The sequence below is a fragment of the Setaria italica genome, chromosome IX, assembly GCF_000263155.2.
Source record: "Setaria italica strain Yugu1 chromosome IX, Setaria_italica_v2.0, whole genome shotgun sequence".
Lineage (NCBI taxonomy): Eukaryota > Viridiplantae > Streptophyta > Magnoliopsida > Poales > Poaceae > Setaria > Setaria italica.
Genome location: NC_028458.1, coordinates 36,657,866 through 36,673,618, shown reverse-complemented (window position 1 = coordinate 36,673,618; position 15,753 = coordinate 36,657,866). Strand labels below are relative to the sequence as shown.

General features: G+C 46.5%; 3 protein-coding genes across 3 annotated transcripts; 2 read left to right on the top strand and 1 right to left on the bottom strand.

The window, feature by feature from the left end:
- The first annotated feature begins 1,832 nt into the window (after positions 1–1,832).
- On the top strand, positions 1,833–3,825 carry LOC101765262 (cyclin-P4-1-like). The gene is made up of 2 exons (XM_004983567.4): positions 1,833–2,453; positions 3,224–3,825. The coding sequence occupies exons 1-2, from the start codon at positions 2,080–2,082 to the stop codon at positions 3,531–3,533; spliced, it is 684 nt and encodes a 227-aa protein (XP_004983624.1). The 5' UTR covers positions 1,833–2,079; the 3' UTR covers positions 3,534–3,825.
- A 3,757-nt stretch (positions 3,826–7,582) lies between these two features.
- LOC101764866 (RNA-binding KH domain-containing protein PEPPER) lies at positions 7,583–10,975 on the top strand. The gene is made up of 6 exons (XM_004983566.3): positions 7,583–8,003; positions 8,714–8,969; positions 9,491–9,645; positions 9,734–9,997; positions 10,217–10,411; positions 10,489–10,975. The coding sequence occupies exons 1-6, from the start codon at positions 7,713–7,715 to the stop codon at positions 10,684–10,686; spliced, it is 1,359 nt and encodes a 452-aa protein (XP_004983623.1). The 5' UTR covers positions 7,583–7,712; the 3' UTR covers positions 10,687–10,975.
- Positions 10,976–11,068: 93 nt separating this feature from the next.
- LOC101764460 (mediator of RNA polymerase II transcription subunit 31) lies at positions 11,069–13,735 on the bottom strand. Its single transcript, XM_004983565.2, has 5 exons — positions 13,356–13,735; positions 12,745–12,841; positions 12,590–12,668; positions 11,930–12,234; positions 11,069–11,360 (listed from the first exon to the last, which is right to left on the bottom strand). Exons 1-5 carry the CDS (start codon positions 13,492–13,494, stop codon positions 11,351–11,353), a joined length of 630 nt encoding a protein of 209 aa, XP_004983622.1. The 5' UTR covers positions 13,495–13,735; the 3' UTR covers positions 11,069–11,350.
- Between the last annotated feature and the right edge of the window lie 2,018 nt (positions 13,736–15,753).

The following is a 15,753-nucleotide window of genomic DNA, read 5'->3' as shown; positions in this document are numbered from 1 at the left end:
ATAAACTAGCGGAAATCCGCCCCTGGCCACATGGATCAGAGCACGGCGGGGATGGAGGTGGACCACCCACGAATCCGATAAAATCGGCTATTGAATCCGGAAAGGGCCGGGGGGCAGTCGCGGCGACAAGAGGAGGACCTGAGCTGACTGCTGACACATGAGCCCAACACCGCAACGTGCCAAGGTGTCCCTCATGTGCTCTCTTGTGGGCATATTCCTCCTCTCTTCTACGGCCCCTGCCGCCCAGTAATCTTTAACAACTGTCCCATCCATCCACCGCTAGCTTGCTTGCTCCTCTTTCAGAACGGACCGGCATTTCCTCTCTCTCGTTTTCTTGTTGGAGATGGGAAAGGAAAGGAGAGGAATGGAGAGAGCAAGCTAGTGATGGCGCATGCAGCCACATGCATGGATCGTGGACGGACGCTGGCCAATGAGCAGCAGCCTAGCAGGGCGACGTGCTGAACAGCGTGCATGTTACTGCAGCACGCGCCGTACTGTTGCGCGGCATGGCGTGGCCGCCAGGCCAAGCGGGGTGTGAAGGTGTACTGGAGTGGTGGCTCGGCCTGCCTGTGTGTGTCGTCTCGTCGCGGCGTGACTGACCGAATCAGATGTCTGCTCCACACAGGCATGTCATATTCTCATGCTTCCCTTTTCCTCGCTGATGCAACATTATTATATCAATATTATAATCTACTGCTAATCCAGCTCGACTACCAACAACTTTTTGGTTCTGGACTTTCCTCTGCTGCAGAGAGGCGATCCTTCTCTGATTTTACTGTACGCTGGAGCCGACAGTAACAGACTGAGAATTGACTGCCTGACTATTCGTTACTCGCAGTCGACCATGGTTTGAACGGTACTTCACCCCGACGCTGTGGGCTGCGCACGGAGAGGATAGTGATGTTTGGCAGCTGTGCGAACCCCACCACGCGCATGAGATGGGCGTGTGAAATGCACAAGCACCGCACCTGGCTGAAGCCCGAGGCTGCAAACCACCTAATTCTCGGTGAACCGGAGACTCGGAGAGCGCATCGAGATCACTGCCTAACAGCGCCGAAAAGGACCTGGACATCGTCGGGCTAGCCGACTTGTGCCCTGCTGTTCTCCCTTCTCAACTCTAATTAAAACGACACGCGTCCGCTGAGGCGCTGACCGCCGCTGCTGCAAACCCCGTCGCCCGCACGTACCGCGCAGCAGCAGCAGGCGTCGCGTCATCGATCGATCAAGAGCACCCGGCCGGGCGGCGGGTTCGTGGAGGCCACGAGACGGACCTGGCCTTTTCCGTCAACCTGACTCGCTCCAGCCATCGCCAGAAACTGGCTGCTGCTGCCAGGCTATTACTTACTGGCTGCAGCACTAAGGGGGTGTTTGGATACGAGGTGCTAAACTTTAACAGTGTCACATCGGATGTTCGGATACTAATTAGGAGGACTAAACATAAGCTAATTATAAAACTAATTGCAGAACCCTGTGCTAATTCGCGAGACGAATCTATTAAGCCTAATTAATCCATCATTAGCAAATGGTTACTGTAGCACCACATTGTCAAATCATGAACTAATTAGGCTTAATAGATTCGTCTCGCGAATTATACTCCATCCGTGCAATTAGTTTTGTAATTAGCCTATGTTTAATATTCCTAATTAGCATCCAAATATCCGATGTGACATGTGTTAAACTTTAACAGGGTGTTCCCAAACACCCCCTAAGCCTAGAACGCTATTAGTTGTTGGTGGCTTGGTGCCGGGTGCCGGCAGGCTCGTCTGGCAGCCGACAAATCCTCCATCTGATCTGCAGAGGTGAAAAACAAAGTGACCTTCCATTTCCATCCAAGATGGAGAGGGACACCGGCTGGCTGGCTGGCTAGCTAATCATGCCAACTTGCAGAGCTCAAATCTTTGCTTCTTCTTTTACGACGCCCTTTTCTTGCGTTTTCCCTCCCTTTATAACCACCACCACCACCACCTCGCCTCCCTCCCGCTTCTGAGCCGAGCCTTCCTTCCTCCTACCACGGCAGCACGCAACCACTAGCCAAGAACAGACCAAGAAGAATCCTCCGGACCTGATCGAGATCGGCCGATGACGACGGGGGAGATGGTGGAGGCGGCGGCGGTGCCGCGGGTGGTCTCGATCCTGTCGGCGCTGCTGCAGCGGGTGGCGGAGCGCAACGACGCCGCCGCGGCGGTGGAGGAGGCCGGGGCGTTGGCGACGGCGGAGGGGCGGCGGCGGCCGGTCTCGGCGTTCCAGGGGCTCACGAAGCCGGCCATCTCCATCGGCGGGTACCTGGAGCGCATCTTCCGCTTCGCCAGCTGCAGCCCGTCCTGCTACGTCGTCGCCTACATCTACCTCGACCGGTTCCTGCGGCGCCGCCCCGCGCTCGCCGTCGACTCCTTCAACGTCCACCGACTCCTCATCACCTCCGTCCTCACCGCCGTCAAGTTCGTCGACGACATGTACGTGCTACCCTCCGTTACTTGCCACACTTAATTTGGTGCTCAAGTGCTAACGATCGTCCTCAGGAACCACCGAAATTCACAGTCCATAATTCAATATTATGACTCTAGTAAAGGTGCGGGAAAACAGTTGATCAAGTTGAATTCTGCTGATTTCTTGAATTCATTCAAAAAAAAAAACTGTCCTTTTTAGTTCAGAGGTATAGCTGAACTTTCAAAAACTAAGAAAGGCGATTCAGAGTTTTGTTGCTTGGTGCTTGCGTTTGGCCTCTGATCCGACTTCTTGATCCCACCCTGGCGTTGGCGTGATTGGCACACTCGTATGACTGTGTGCAGCGCAGCGCAGGAATGCACATGGGCCCCAGATCGATCTGGGTAACCTTTTTCCTGTCATTATTTCCAACTGGCATTGCATCGAAGACAAGCCACTGGGTTGGTCACAAGGACAGTTGTCGAACCCGAGGTTGATGCGCCCACAGCCACAGCACAGCGCTGCAGTGCCTGCCGCCGATTCACCATTCTTACCAAAGCGCATCGCCTTGTCCTCTACCCACCTCTCTTGCATCGCCTTCAAAAACAACTAAACAAGCTACAAATTCTACAGCTCGCTAAAATACATGAATTTTCCAGGTTCTTTTGCGAAATTCTTGCTTTCCAAAATGTCATCATAGTTTAAGCTTCATTCAAATATTTTTGTGCTCTGTGATAGTAATGTGATAAATGCGCCACGAATTTCGTCAGTCGTCTGAATCTTGCTGCTGTTGGTGCAGATGCTACAACAACGCCTACTTCGCGCGGGTGGGTGGCATCAGCCTGGTGGAGATGAACTACTTGGAGGTTGACTTCCTCTTCGGCATCGCCTTCGACCTCAACGTCACGCCCGCCGCCTTCGCCTCCTACTGCTCCGTGCTCCAGAGCGAGATGGCCTACCTCGACCCGCCGTCGCCCGTCGACGCTCCGCGGCTGCACTGCTACTCCTCCGCCGGCACATCCGATCACCACCACGACGATCCCGCCACCGCCGCCACGGCCGCCGGCTGCCACCGTCACAGTCAGCAGCAGCCGCAGCTCACCGTATGATCGCCCGATGAGACCGGTCGCTCGACGGAGCCGTTTCCCTTTTTTGTCCTGGTGGTGTCAGCTCGGCTTCCTGCTCTTCGTCTCCTTCCTCCCCTCTCCGCCCCGCTGTTCTTCTTCTTGGTACATAGGTGTTGGTCGTTCTCGTTCCTAGTGACCTCCGGGGTACGTAGTCTCGTTTAGGTGGATTGGATCATGGATGGGGTCTCGGCTCGGGATTTTTGCCATTGTTCGACGGATCGTGGATTGAAATGGATGGATCGGCCTGGGATCCGATTCGATTTGGCCATTGTTATTTCGGTGGATGCTCTCACTCGCCGTACGCCTGTGCGTGCGCATGTGAGTCACAGCACACTGCTTGTCTCCTGTCGTCTCCTCTTATTTCCCCCCCTTTCCGGAGAGCACCGCACGACGTAAATTCGGGGCTGGGCGTCGTGGGATGGTGGAGGAAGGACTAGGCAACCGGGTGATTATTGGTCAGAACATGGCGTGTTCCCGCGCTGTCGATCCCAAACTGTATGTGCGTCGCTGGAACAGAAATGTGTTGTCCAGGTGACTGGAAGCTCTGAATGCACAGAGCAGGCTTTGAAAGTTGAAACTGCAGGATGTCAGTGAAAGTTTCAGTCAGAAATGTCAGTGGATCGAGCTACTGGTAATGGCAGACCATTGTGGAAAGATTTACTAGAACAAGCAAGCAGTATCATGGTTTGGTTTGGTGCATCACCAGAAAGGAAAGCATCACAGTTTTGGCCTTTTGTTCTCCTTTTCTTCCAGGATTTGCTCGCAGTAAAGTGCCCGCAAGACATCAGCATCAAGTTACTGGATTTGCTCAGTAAATGATGACAGTTTTTGTCTCTGGTATTTGCAGGAGCAGAAGTATCTGGAATGCCAATAATCTTTTCTCTGATGCCTGTCAAAATTAAAGAGGGTAAAAGTAAAATCTGACTGGCAATCCACGCTTGAGATCTTTCAGAGCAAGCGGTGGCGAGCAACATGAGTCGTCGCAGGCTGGGTGCTGTAAACAGTTGCCGGGACGTGATCCTGAACAGTAGATGCGGATGCGGAGGGATGCCAGTAAAGAACAAGGATGAGAACGTGGTGTGCATGTAGATGTAGGGCTGGCCGGCTGGGTTGCGGTTGCGGAGGGCAAGCACCTTGCCCCCCTTTTGCGCTGTAGCGTCGCAATATACAACGCCCCGGGCACTAATGCGGTGAGCTGGACACGAACATGGAGCCATGGATGGATGGCCACGGGAAATTCGGCACGCAGCTGCTCTGCCAATGGCGAGTGACCGGTGAGGCAGGATAAGCGAGCACGAGGGAGAGGGAGTGGACTTGCAGAAGTCAGATGAGAACCGGCAAATGAGCCCCTCTCCACACATTTGAAAATTTCAAGATGGAAAATTATGTGCATTAAGCCAGTTGTTGGCAGAAATTAACTAGCAGATATTCTATATATGAATTTGAAGGAGTTGGATTGGAGGTCATGACAATTTTGGGGTCCTACTTGGTAGCTTTAGTCTACCTCTATGTCTACGGGATACCATACCCTGCATACACTTGGATCAGGTCTCAGGGGGTGTTTGGATACACCCCCTAAAGTTTAGTACCCATCACATCGGATGTTTGATACTAATTAGGAGTATTAAATATAGATTATTTATAAAACCCATTGCATAGATGGAGTCTAATTCGCGAGACGAATCTATTAAGCCTAATTAATCCATGATTTGACAATATGCTGCTACATTAAACATGTGCTAATCATGGATTAATTAGGCTCAATAGATTCGTCTCGCGAATTAGTATAGGGGTTCTACAATTAGTTTTATAATTAGCTCATGTTTAGTCCTTCTAATTAGCATTCGAACATCCGATGTGACACTCCTAAAGTTTAGCCCCTCATATCCAAACACCCTCAAGGTAGCTGTATTTCCAGACGGGTTGGGAACTGGCATGTGGGCACTCAATCAAGTGGAGCCAAAGTAAAGCCAGTGGCATATATGTGAACCTTGTGATTCCTACCCCATGCGGGGGAATCTATAGCCCAAGAGGGAATCACAGGAAGTAAACCAGTTGGGGACACTGATGATTCTCTGGGTGCTGCTTTCTTTTTTTCTTTCTTTTTTCGGAAAAGGTTTTCGATCAATCGCTCTGGCGGCGTTCTCCTTGTGAAACGGAGATGGATTTTGGTTGGGAGGCACCTTTTTCACATGTACTTTGGTACCCATCCATGTGTGTGCCTTTAATCATTCTTGTTGAGTCGCTGGTACATGTTTCGCCATTCACTACTGGCTTTTATTCTTATCACATATCTAGAATAGTGGCTAAGATTTTCTCAAAAGGAAAACAGTGACCAGTTGCAATCGATAAACCAAGTGCCCTGAGGCGCAAGAAAATTAAAGCGGAAAGATGAGCAACAACATATGACTGATGACTGCATGTATGCTGACATCACTCTTTAAAATCACTGTAGCGAAGACCGGTGCAAGTAACTCGGACAAACCTCAGTTTTATTCCCCCACACGTTGAATCGCGCGAACCTGAAATGGTTTCATATTTAGAAAGACAAATCATTCGAAAATTTTGTTGCGATTTAAGGTAGGTATAGTAGGCCACATGCGTGCCCAAAAGGTGAAGGGCCATAATTTCGCTTCGTTACTGTTTCCTCGCAAGAGGAGTTGACTATCAAGCAGCAACGTAATTTATTTATTGGGGTGTCTAGAAACAGTGATCATTATTGTATGAGGAATCCAGGGCGATATTTTACTAGCTGGAGATGGAATAGGGAGGGGGCACCATCACGTAACATGGAGGGAAACACTGGCATGTGAGCGTACACACACACCCCAGCTGAAGGTACGAGTGGGGATAGCACTTCAGTGGCGTCACTATTTATGGCTCGCATTGTGTTAGCCTCTCAAGTATCAACAAATAGGCGTGTGGTAACAGTAGTAATCGTGGCCTGAATGATGGTGTGACTGACAGCTAACCTAACTCTAATTCATGGCTGAAGCAAGGTTTCTTTTCAGGGTCACATCAAATGTTCGGATACTAATTAGAAGGACTAAACATGAGCTAATTATACTAATGATGGATTAATTAGCCTTAATAGATTCGTCTCGTGAATTAGACTCCATCTGTGCAATTAACTATTTGCTAATGATGGATTAATTAGCCTTAATAGATTCATCTCGTGAATTAGACTCCATCTGTCCAATTAATTTTGTAATTAGACTATGTTTAATACTCCTAATTAGTATCCAAACATCCGATGTAATAGGTGCTAAAGTTTAGCGGGCGGTATGCAAATCGATCCTTAGCTTGCATACATCGATCTAGTTTTCCGCAGGGAGCTGTCCATACTTTGACCGTATCCAAGTAACTACATGCTACATCCTCCTTAAATACATGACACAAGTGATTTTCTCTACTATTCGTCTTTTCTCCAAATAATTATGCAAATACATAAAAGTTAACACTAAAGTATTTTTTATTATAGATCTAGTAGTGATTATTTTACTTTAGTTAATAAGTTAATTAAATAAATATAATTGGTCAAAGTTCGAAGAAAAAAAGTATTAGTTTGCCCTTTATTTCACTTTGCATTATTGCACTACTTTCTTCTAAATATTTGCGCCATTACCCCTGGTGATTGCACAATCGCGCCTAATTTGTCAACATTTAGGAGTAGACGAGCATAGGGTCAATGATGTAAAGTGAAAAAAAAAAGAGGACAAAAACGTATGTTTTAAAGTCGGGCTACCATGCAAGTCCGTTTTCTATACTGAAAAAAAATCTAAATATGTTTTTTTAATACTGATGAAAAGAGCTGCAGTTTTTGAAATGTTTGATTCTTTATTTGAGCAGAAGGATGAAAAGTACAAACATGGGCCTAATCTATAGCATTCAGCCTTCAAAGAAATTAAACTTCATCCAGCCCGTGTAACTAATCTTTCGGCCCATTGAACCGGCCGGCACAAGTAAGCCCGTGAGAAATCAAATCGCGAACCCAATATCCAAAAGTATCCAACCAGCCAGACAGATCTCGTGCTCCTCCTCCTCCTCCTCCTCCACTTGCCGAGGCTCGCAACGCCTCTGCAACTGCTCCCGCAGCACCACGCCCCAAAGGCCCAAACCCTAGCCCGCTCCACCGCCACCGCCACCTCCACCTCCACCACCATGGCCGACCTATCGACTGCCGCCGTCGCCGCCGTGGAGGTCGGGGCGCCCGATTCGCTGCCCCCGCCGGCCGCAGAGGAGACCGATGCTGCGGCGGCGGCGGAGGAGGCCGCGGCGGCCGCGAAGAGGTGGCCCGGGTGGCCCGGGGACAGCGTGTTCCGGCTGGTGGTTCCGGTGCTCAAGGTCGGGAGCATCATCGGGCGTAAGGGCGAGCTCATCAAGCGCCTCGTCGAGGAGACTAAGGCCAGGGTCCGCATCCTGGAGGGCCCCGTCGGCGCCACCGAGCGCATTGTGAGTACACCACTAGTTAGCGGACGTCGAATTGATTTATTAGATATTGGAATTCCTGGTAGAATAATTAGGTTCAGCTGTAGTACGGCTAAGAATTTTTGTTAACGGTTTTTCCTGTTGGGGTGGCGGTTAGTATGAGATAAGATTGCACGGCTTGTGATGAAAAAGAAAGATTGGGGTTTCATTGGGCTGTGACCTATGTATGCTGTGACATGAGTTCACTGCAGGATGATCTCTCCAACTGCTACTCTTACTTGATTCAGGTTTATGCTAGTGGCATAAAGTTGGGTGTTTGTTATCCTAATTCGACATAGGTGGATGTGAAAGTAACAAACTTATTAATGTGCTTGGAAGTTCAAGTCATTTTACAATTTGTTCTCGTGTTATATTTGGTGTGTGTATGTTTGTTGTGACAACTGTTAATACCAGGGAGGTGTATGTCTTCAGATGCCAAATTGTTTTGATTATATGAGATATATGTGAAGAGATGAGGGCATGATTATGTATAGGGGATATGGATGGTAGTTGTCTATTTTGTTTGGTATATAGTTAGGCAAGCTCACTATCTCTGTATGATGTTTGGTGCCCGGAATGAATTCAACTTATATATTGGATAGCTCTTTTGATTGATGTTGTTTAGTTATGTTGCCAAAGTAATCGTACATGCTCTCTTGAGTCTTGACTGAATCACGAATCTCGGAATGTTCCAGGTTTTGGTTTCTGGGAAAGAAGATCCAGGCTTAGAGCTGCCTCCTGCTATGGATGCTCTAATAAGAGTTTTCAAACGTGTCATTGGAATAGCAGATGGAGCTGCTGAGGGCACTCAGGCATCTGCTGCACCTGGTGTATGTGCTGCTCGATTGTTGGTTCCTGGAGCTCAAGCTATTAACCTAATTGGGAAGCAAGGTGCCACAATCAAGTCAATCCAGGAGAGCACTGGTGCTACAATTCGTGTTATATCAGTAGGTAAAGTATTCTTGGCTGATGTATAGTGTGTTAATACACCATTGCTCTGGTGCAGTAGTTGATTCTCTTGCTGTTAGATTGTAGTATATTATCTTCATATCCTACAAATTTAATGGCTGATTTCCTGCAAGCTTTAACTTTTATAATTCCAAGCTGCACATTCTTGGCACAAAAGTGTGTCACCCACTCACCCTTTTAGAGTTTTTGAAATTTTGGCTGGCCTTAAAGAAACAGAATCATTATTGTTGTGCAGCAGCGCACATTTTGGCTGTCCATTCCCTTTTCCAAAATGCTAGGAGCTTTGCTTTGATTCGATGAACTATTTTGCACTCCTAGTCACAGAAGCTTAGTAGATTTGATAATTTAAAATTAGCACTAGCTCAGAACATTATGGCATAGTAAAATTTAAGGCTAACCTTTTATAGTGTGCATAGATGATAAAATTCAAGGATTGAGGACGATATCAATTAAACGTTCTTAAAAATGAATGATGATTATTCTTGGCTTATAAATATTTGTAGATGAACGAGAGCGACCATTCTATGTAACTGACGATGAAAGGATAGTTGAGATACAAGGTGAAACAGAGAAAGTTGTAAAAGCACTTCAAGCAGTTTCTAACCATCTTCGGAAGTTTTTGGTTGACCATAGTGTACTTCCATTATTTGAAAAGACTGTAAGCACAAATTTTAACTCATGCTAAACTTCACTAGTCACCATTCATATCATTTTTAGTTCACCTTTTCCCTTTTTCTTCCTTTCAGAATACTACAGTGAGCCAAGATCGCAGTGGTGATGGTTGGAGCGATATGTCACATCCTTCAATAGGTTCTGCACAAGTAAATCAACCACCTCCAGTAGTTGATGAGTATATTCTTCCGGTGAAGAGGGATTCTTTGTATCTTGAACGAGAACCTCTAGTAGATCATAACATTCATCGCTCAGGCGTGTCACTTTATGGGCGTGATCCTGCCTTGTCAACATTACGACCCTCTGGGATGCATGGTGCTGGACCTCTACTTACACAGGTCAGGATTGTTTTTCCATCTTCATTTCTTTCCATAAGATGTTTGGTGGATTGAGTACAATCTGTGGGTTTGTTTTCTATTAGAGTATGGGTCTCTTTCTGGCCTATTTATTATGCTGTCCATTCATTGATCCTTTTACCAGTTACCAACAATTCTTCCTAGGAAGCAGAGCTTTTCATTTTGGCCCTTGAACTACTGCTTACAAGAAATCTTTTGCAGATAACTCAAACCATGCAAATCCCACTTACCTACGCAGAGGACATTATAGGAGTAAAAGGAGCAAATATCGCGTACATTCGAGCTAATAGTGGGGCCGTTGTTACAATTCAGGAGAGTTTGGGCAGCCCTGATGATATTACCGTTGAAATAAAGGGGACATCTTCGCAAGTACAAGCCGCCCAACAGCTCATCCAGGTAATAGCATGTCTTCTGTTCCTTTGAAATTCAGATTTTCTCGAGTGTATATATTTTGACACCATCATTTCCGTTAGGACTCCTTGGCTGCACACCGAGAACCTGTCAGAAGCAGCTATGTGGGAGCAGGATTAGATCCGGTGTACAGGTCCAGCTACTCACAATATGGCAGCTCCACCTATTCGTCATCATCGCTCCCATCTTATTCTAGCATCGATGACGGTAGGTACCCGTCTTCAGGCCTGGGCGGGTATGGGTCAAGCTACCGGTACTAGTAACAGTTCATCGCTAGGAATGTTTGGTGCACCGTGTATCTGTTCCTGAATGATCAGTACAGGTCGGCAAGTTTCCTGCTGACTTCGTGTGCTTCCAGGTGGGAATCTGGTGGATCGTATTGTATCTCTTTCTGCATTCAGGGTATGCTGTACTATGTTAGAGTGACAAACAGACAGTTTATAGGTCTTCTCTTTTATGGAATTGAAATCTGTACTGGCTTTCCGTGGTTTAACGGTGCCTGTTTTTTTTTGTGATTAATGCAATTCGATGACCACCTTTTATGCAACAGATCATCAAATTTAACGTGTCCATCTGTGCCTGCTATATTTCTTGCTACCAAACACTTAATTTTTGCACGACTGAAATATTGGCAAGCGATCATGGACGGATGGACCAGTGGCAGCATATGTTATGGTTCATGAATAGGGCGCTGAACGTGCATTTTCCAGCTGCCGGCGTTTATACACCATAATAAAAGTTCGACTAAAACATTACCAACACAACACTAAAGTTACATCTGCAGCTCCTAAGATCAGTATTTGATATAACATGAGTTTTCAACTACAAGGCCTAAGAACATTTAAAAAATGGCAAGGCTCCATAGGCATCGACTTCTGGCTTGGATCCCATGTTGTCCGCTGTTGAGCTGCCCAGCATGTTCAGCTAGCCCATCCTGCAGTGAAGACGTGAACGCATATCAGTCATCATATGGTAGTTTTTGTTTAACATCGGCACCACACTCTTGAGCTCAAACTATAGTAAAGAAAATGTGCAATCTCAGATTAGCAGATCAACAAGGTTGAGCATGCCACCTTTCCAATTTAGACATTTCAATTGATTACCGAACAATCGACTGTAACAATTATACTGTAGACATTGTATGTGCTATTGACAAAATTTCAGATAAATACATGCACAATAGGTGACAGATCAAAGAATGGGAAATAATAAAAAGGTTGCTCCACTCAATCTTAAATTGACAACTCCTACGGTAAAGAGGAATCATCTCTCCTGCAAAGCATGTTGAGAGCCTCTTACCATTTTTATGTAGCATAAAAAGAATATCAATAATCTAGACCGAAAGTGTAACCATAAATCTACCGGAATTGGATCGTATTCTAACAAAATAACGGTTCAGTACTGATTCTATAGCACAGACAAAGCGGAAAAGAAAAAACATGAATGGACAATAACAACTTCATGAAACAAATTGTTGAATGATTGCAAAACAGAGGTGCATACTTCCTCTTTCTGTTGCCCATAGCATTTCTCATGTCGGTCTTCGGCATATTGGTGCCGGGAGTTCCTACAAACTGCATAGGAGACATTGCAGATGCACCACCTGTTGCCACGGCTGGCATAGATGATGCCGGCGCGGGAACAGGTGGGGCCACAGGTGTCGGTACTGATGGTGGTAGGGGCATCACTGCAGGTCCTTGTGAAGGTGCCGCAGGAGCTGGTTCAGGAGGAGGGCGTGGTAAGATGTGCTTCATTCTATTATTCCTGTAGTTTTTCCAGAAGAAATATTGCTGCCTGTGAGCAAGCTCCTGTCAAACATTGAGTGGTAAGTGTTAGTTTCATACAAGTGGTCTTAACAGACCAAAAAAAATACAGTGCCAAGTAAAATTATGAAAATTTATAAAGCATCCTGAAGCTCTTTCCTTAACCAGTTCCTTCACAAATAAATTTATCAACAACATATCTATATGATCATTTACATAAAGTTTTAGCCACTTTTCTGTTTCTTGATAGGTTCTAACAAGCTACAATCAAAATAATATAGTCCGACGGGGCAATTCCAGCTGGGTTTTTAAAGGAGTAATGATGCTGCAAAGCAGTATAAACAAACGCTAAAAACTTGTAATTGAGTGTGATTCTAGGCACATAAGGTCAAAAGATCACCTTGCTTGCTGGATGTGCCATTGCATTGCGGAAATTGGCATTTTGGAGGAGCTCAAGAAAGAAAAGGCAGTGTGGATACCTGCATCATCAGCAACAAGCATGAGCAAGCTATTTTCTAAGTTGAATACAAATCTAAATGATATGATGTCACACACATTATGTATTTGATATACTCCGGACGCTGCCAATATTTTAGGTACTTGAGGTATCCGATAAATGCCTCATCCTCAAAATATCTATTCTGTGCTAGATCTGCTCGAGAAAAAAAGAAAGGGGTTACAAATCTTTATGTGGTACAAAGCACAATACTCATGGAACAAGTAAATTCAAGTGAAAAAGGAACAACAATGAAACGTGAAGCACACAAAATGATTAGATTCAAGCAATACCACTAAAAATACCACAGCCTTAACAATTAACATAGCAGTCGTGCTTCTTGGTGGAGATCCGCTCACGAGGCCATCACATTTGGGACCAGTTTGAATATCAGGAAATGAGTTCTAAGCTAATGCCAAAAATTCCTAGAGCATCATCCCTCGCTTTCCAAACAGAAATTTGCTGACGAGCACATACTAGAATTGCGTTTTTCTCTGCATTTGTTATGAATTGCTAATTACTTGTAGCACAACCCATCTCCAAATTGGTCATCGCGAACCAACGCAGCTACAGATGCGAATCTAATATTGGCTCCACAGAAGCGCGCAGCATCTAAGTAGCTAACCCTGACAGGTGATATGAAACGAGAGAATGGGGAAGAGTACAGTACAGTGAATGTAGGTAGGGTTGGCGAGGCACTGCACGAACTCCAACTCGAGTTCGAATCGCGGAGGCGGCTTCTCGCCCTTCTCGCCCTCACCAGGGGCGGACTCGACGTCGGACACAGGGGCGGACCCAGTATAGGACATGGTCGGATGTTCGTCGCCGGCGAAGCGCCCGTCGCTCGACGAACAACGGGCAGCGCAACTCGCCCTGTCGTCGCCGCTAGGAAAGGAAGACCGAGGCCGAGAGGGAGAACAGAGAAGTCGTGGGAAGGGAGGTGTGACGACCCTAGACTACGCGCGGCACGCCAGCGAGCTTTGGTCGGAGAATCGCCGCTGCCGGCGGCTTGGGGAAGAAGATGAGCAGGAAGGGTTAGGATTCGGTATTCTGTTCATTCATGCCCCTTCACTACAGAGATTGGGTTCTTATCCACGCCACAGGCCGGCGTGGTGGCCCAATGGGCTTAGCCCAGTTCTTGACATGGCCTCTGGCCCGAGCATTACACAGGATAACTTGTACCCCACCCGTTTGTTTCTTCTTACAATCGGTTTATCCGGGGAAATAACAAGAATCTTGCCAAACGTTTTGTTTATTTCCGTCGATTCTCACTTACATGGTAAACCATTTCAGAAATTTGAACTACAAAAAGCGAAAAACACTGAGATTATAATCCAAGCGTAGCTAGAAGAAGCGTATCCAAACAGGACATTAGCCTGACATAAAGGTGCTGCCACACCAGTCGGACTCGAGATGCAGCTGGGCAGGGAAGACCCGCGACTATACATCATGTACGCGATGGATATCAACTTATTGCCTGAAGGATCTCCGCATGGCTGGTCTGTCTATTTGAGCCCAATAATCATTTCATGTCTGCTTTCTCTGACTGTCAGTCCACCAAAAGTAGACAAGGAAGTTTGATGCAGGATGGACTACTACAGATTGGACTATTGCTGAAATGATGGTCTGCACTAGAAATAGCCTCTCGGTATTTAGACCCGGCAACCTACTGAGGGGGGTACCCAAGGTAGTGTTTTGGTTAGTGGGACTCGTCAAGATCAGGAACTCGAAAGTAAACATAGACACATAATTTAGATAGGTTCGGGCCGCTAGATTGCGTAATACCCTATGCCCTGTGTGTTGGTTGGATTGAATCGCTTTGGAGGGAGTCCCTTGCCTTATATTACCGGGGGCAGGGTTACAGGTCGGTTGGTTACAAGAATACTAGTCGGATACGACTAGAGTAGTTCTACTCTTATTACAATGAATACTTTTCTAATCCTCGACTAGTTCCTACTTTCCATATAGACTACGTCGTCTTGCGCCATGGTTTCCATGTCAGATGCGTCTCGGTGTCCAGCCCTATATTTAGGGCTGTCCAAACCTTCTCGTGGGTACATAGATGTACGTACGACAAGCTTCCGAGCACTTTTTAGTCAAATGCAGCAGTTCCGAGTACTTTTGCAGATTTCACCGACTATTTTTGGTTACCCAAAAATTGACATGCAGCTAGAATGTACTCAAGCCTCATTTAATTTAGTCTCATATCCTTCAATGTTGAATTTTATATGGAAGTGCGACGAAAGTCGTACTCTATATGGAGTAGTCCTCGAGCTTTAGGTTGAATCGAAGAATCAGCCTGAGGGTCAATCTGTAATTCGCATCACTTTCCCCTTAAAATCTGGAGAAAAGCCTTTTTTTCAATGGACACGTGGCACACAGCCCCCGAACATTTAGTCGACTAGTTTGGTGGGTATAAGGGTCAATCTTTGGTCAATGTGACCATCTCTGAGAAGAGATTTTATCTCCTCCTGAAAAAAGGTAACTGCCAATCAGGTGTTCGAAATTCTAGGGATACTTTAAATCGAAATCCCTTCATTTGCGTCGTTGTTACCGTGATAATGGAGGAAGTTATCCCTTCTATCTTATCCTTGCCATTTGCCTTTCCAACTTCCACACTTTAGCCCTAGCGCCGCTGCCACTGTTCAATCTCCGAACATTAGCACCGCCATCACCCTACCAAGCAGCCCCCGAGCGTATGCGACAGAAGAAGCTAGTGACATCAAGGAAGGGTAGGAAAGCTGCTACATCTAAATCAAGCGAAGGTGAGAAGAAAAAAACATCTGACAAGAAGAAAAAGCCGCAGTTGCTGGCGCCCAAGTATGAGAAAATCGATCAGACCGCGCCGCAAAATCTCGTTTGTGCCTGGAAGCGGTCAGCTCTGAAGGAGGAGGATATCAAGGTGCTCGTAGCCGCCAATTTACTCCAAGATCAGGACTTCATCAACTGGCAATCAGCATATGGCAACGCCTGCCGTTTGGAGTCCTATCCCGATGAGACGATAATTTTTGCCCACTTCATCAAGCGAGGTCTTGCATTGCCCTCTTCAGATTTCTTCCGGGGTTTAC

What these genes read in the sequence shown, in the direction of transcription:
- LOC101764460 (XM_004983565.2), bottom strand. Translation starts at nt 13,494, where the DNA reads ATGTCCTATACTGGGTCCGCCCCTGTGTCCGACGTCGAGTCCGCCCCT. An exon ending in CAACCCTACCTACATTCACT is followed by an intron (nt 12,842 to 13,355) that starts GTACTGTACTCT and finishes TTTCTCGAGCAG; the next exon opens with ATCTAGCACAGAATAGATAT. An exon ending in TGGCACATCCAGCAAGCAAG is followed by an intron (nt 12,235 to 12,589) that starts GTGATCTTTTGA and finishes AATGTTTGACAG; the next exon opens with GAGCTTGCTCACAGGCAGCA.
- LOC101765262 (XM_004983567.4), top strand. Translation starts at nt 2,080, where the DNA reads ATGACGACGGGGGAGATGGTGGAGGCGGCGGCGGTGCCGCGGGTGGTC. An exon ending in GTCAAGTTCGTCGACGACAT is followed by an intron (nt 2,454 to 3,223) that starts GTACGTGCTACC and finishes CTGTTGGTGCAG; the next exon opens with ATGCTACAACAACGCCTACT.
- LOC101764866 (XM_004983566.3), top strand. Translation starts at nt 7,713, where the DNA reads ATGGCCGACCTATCGACTGCCGCCGTCGCCGCCGTGGAGGTCGGGGCG. An exon ending in TTCCATTATTTGAAAAGACT is followed by an intron (nt 9,646 to 9,733) that starts GTAAGCACAAAT and finishes TCTTCCTTTCAG; the next exon opens with AATACTACAGTGAGCCAAGA. An exon ending in CCGCCCAACAGCTCATCCAG is followed by an intron (nt 10,412 to 10,488) that starts GTAATAGCATGT and finishes CATTTCCGTTAG; the next exon opens with GACTCCTTGGCTGCACACCG.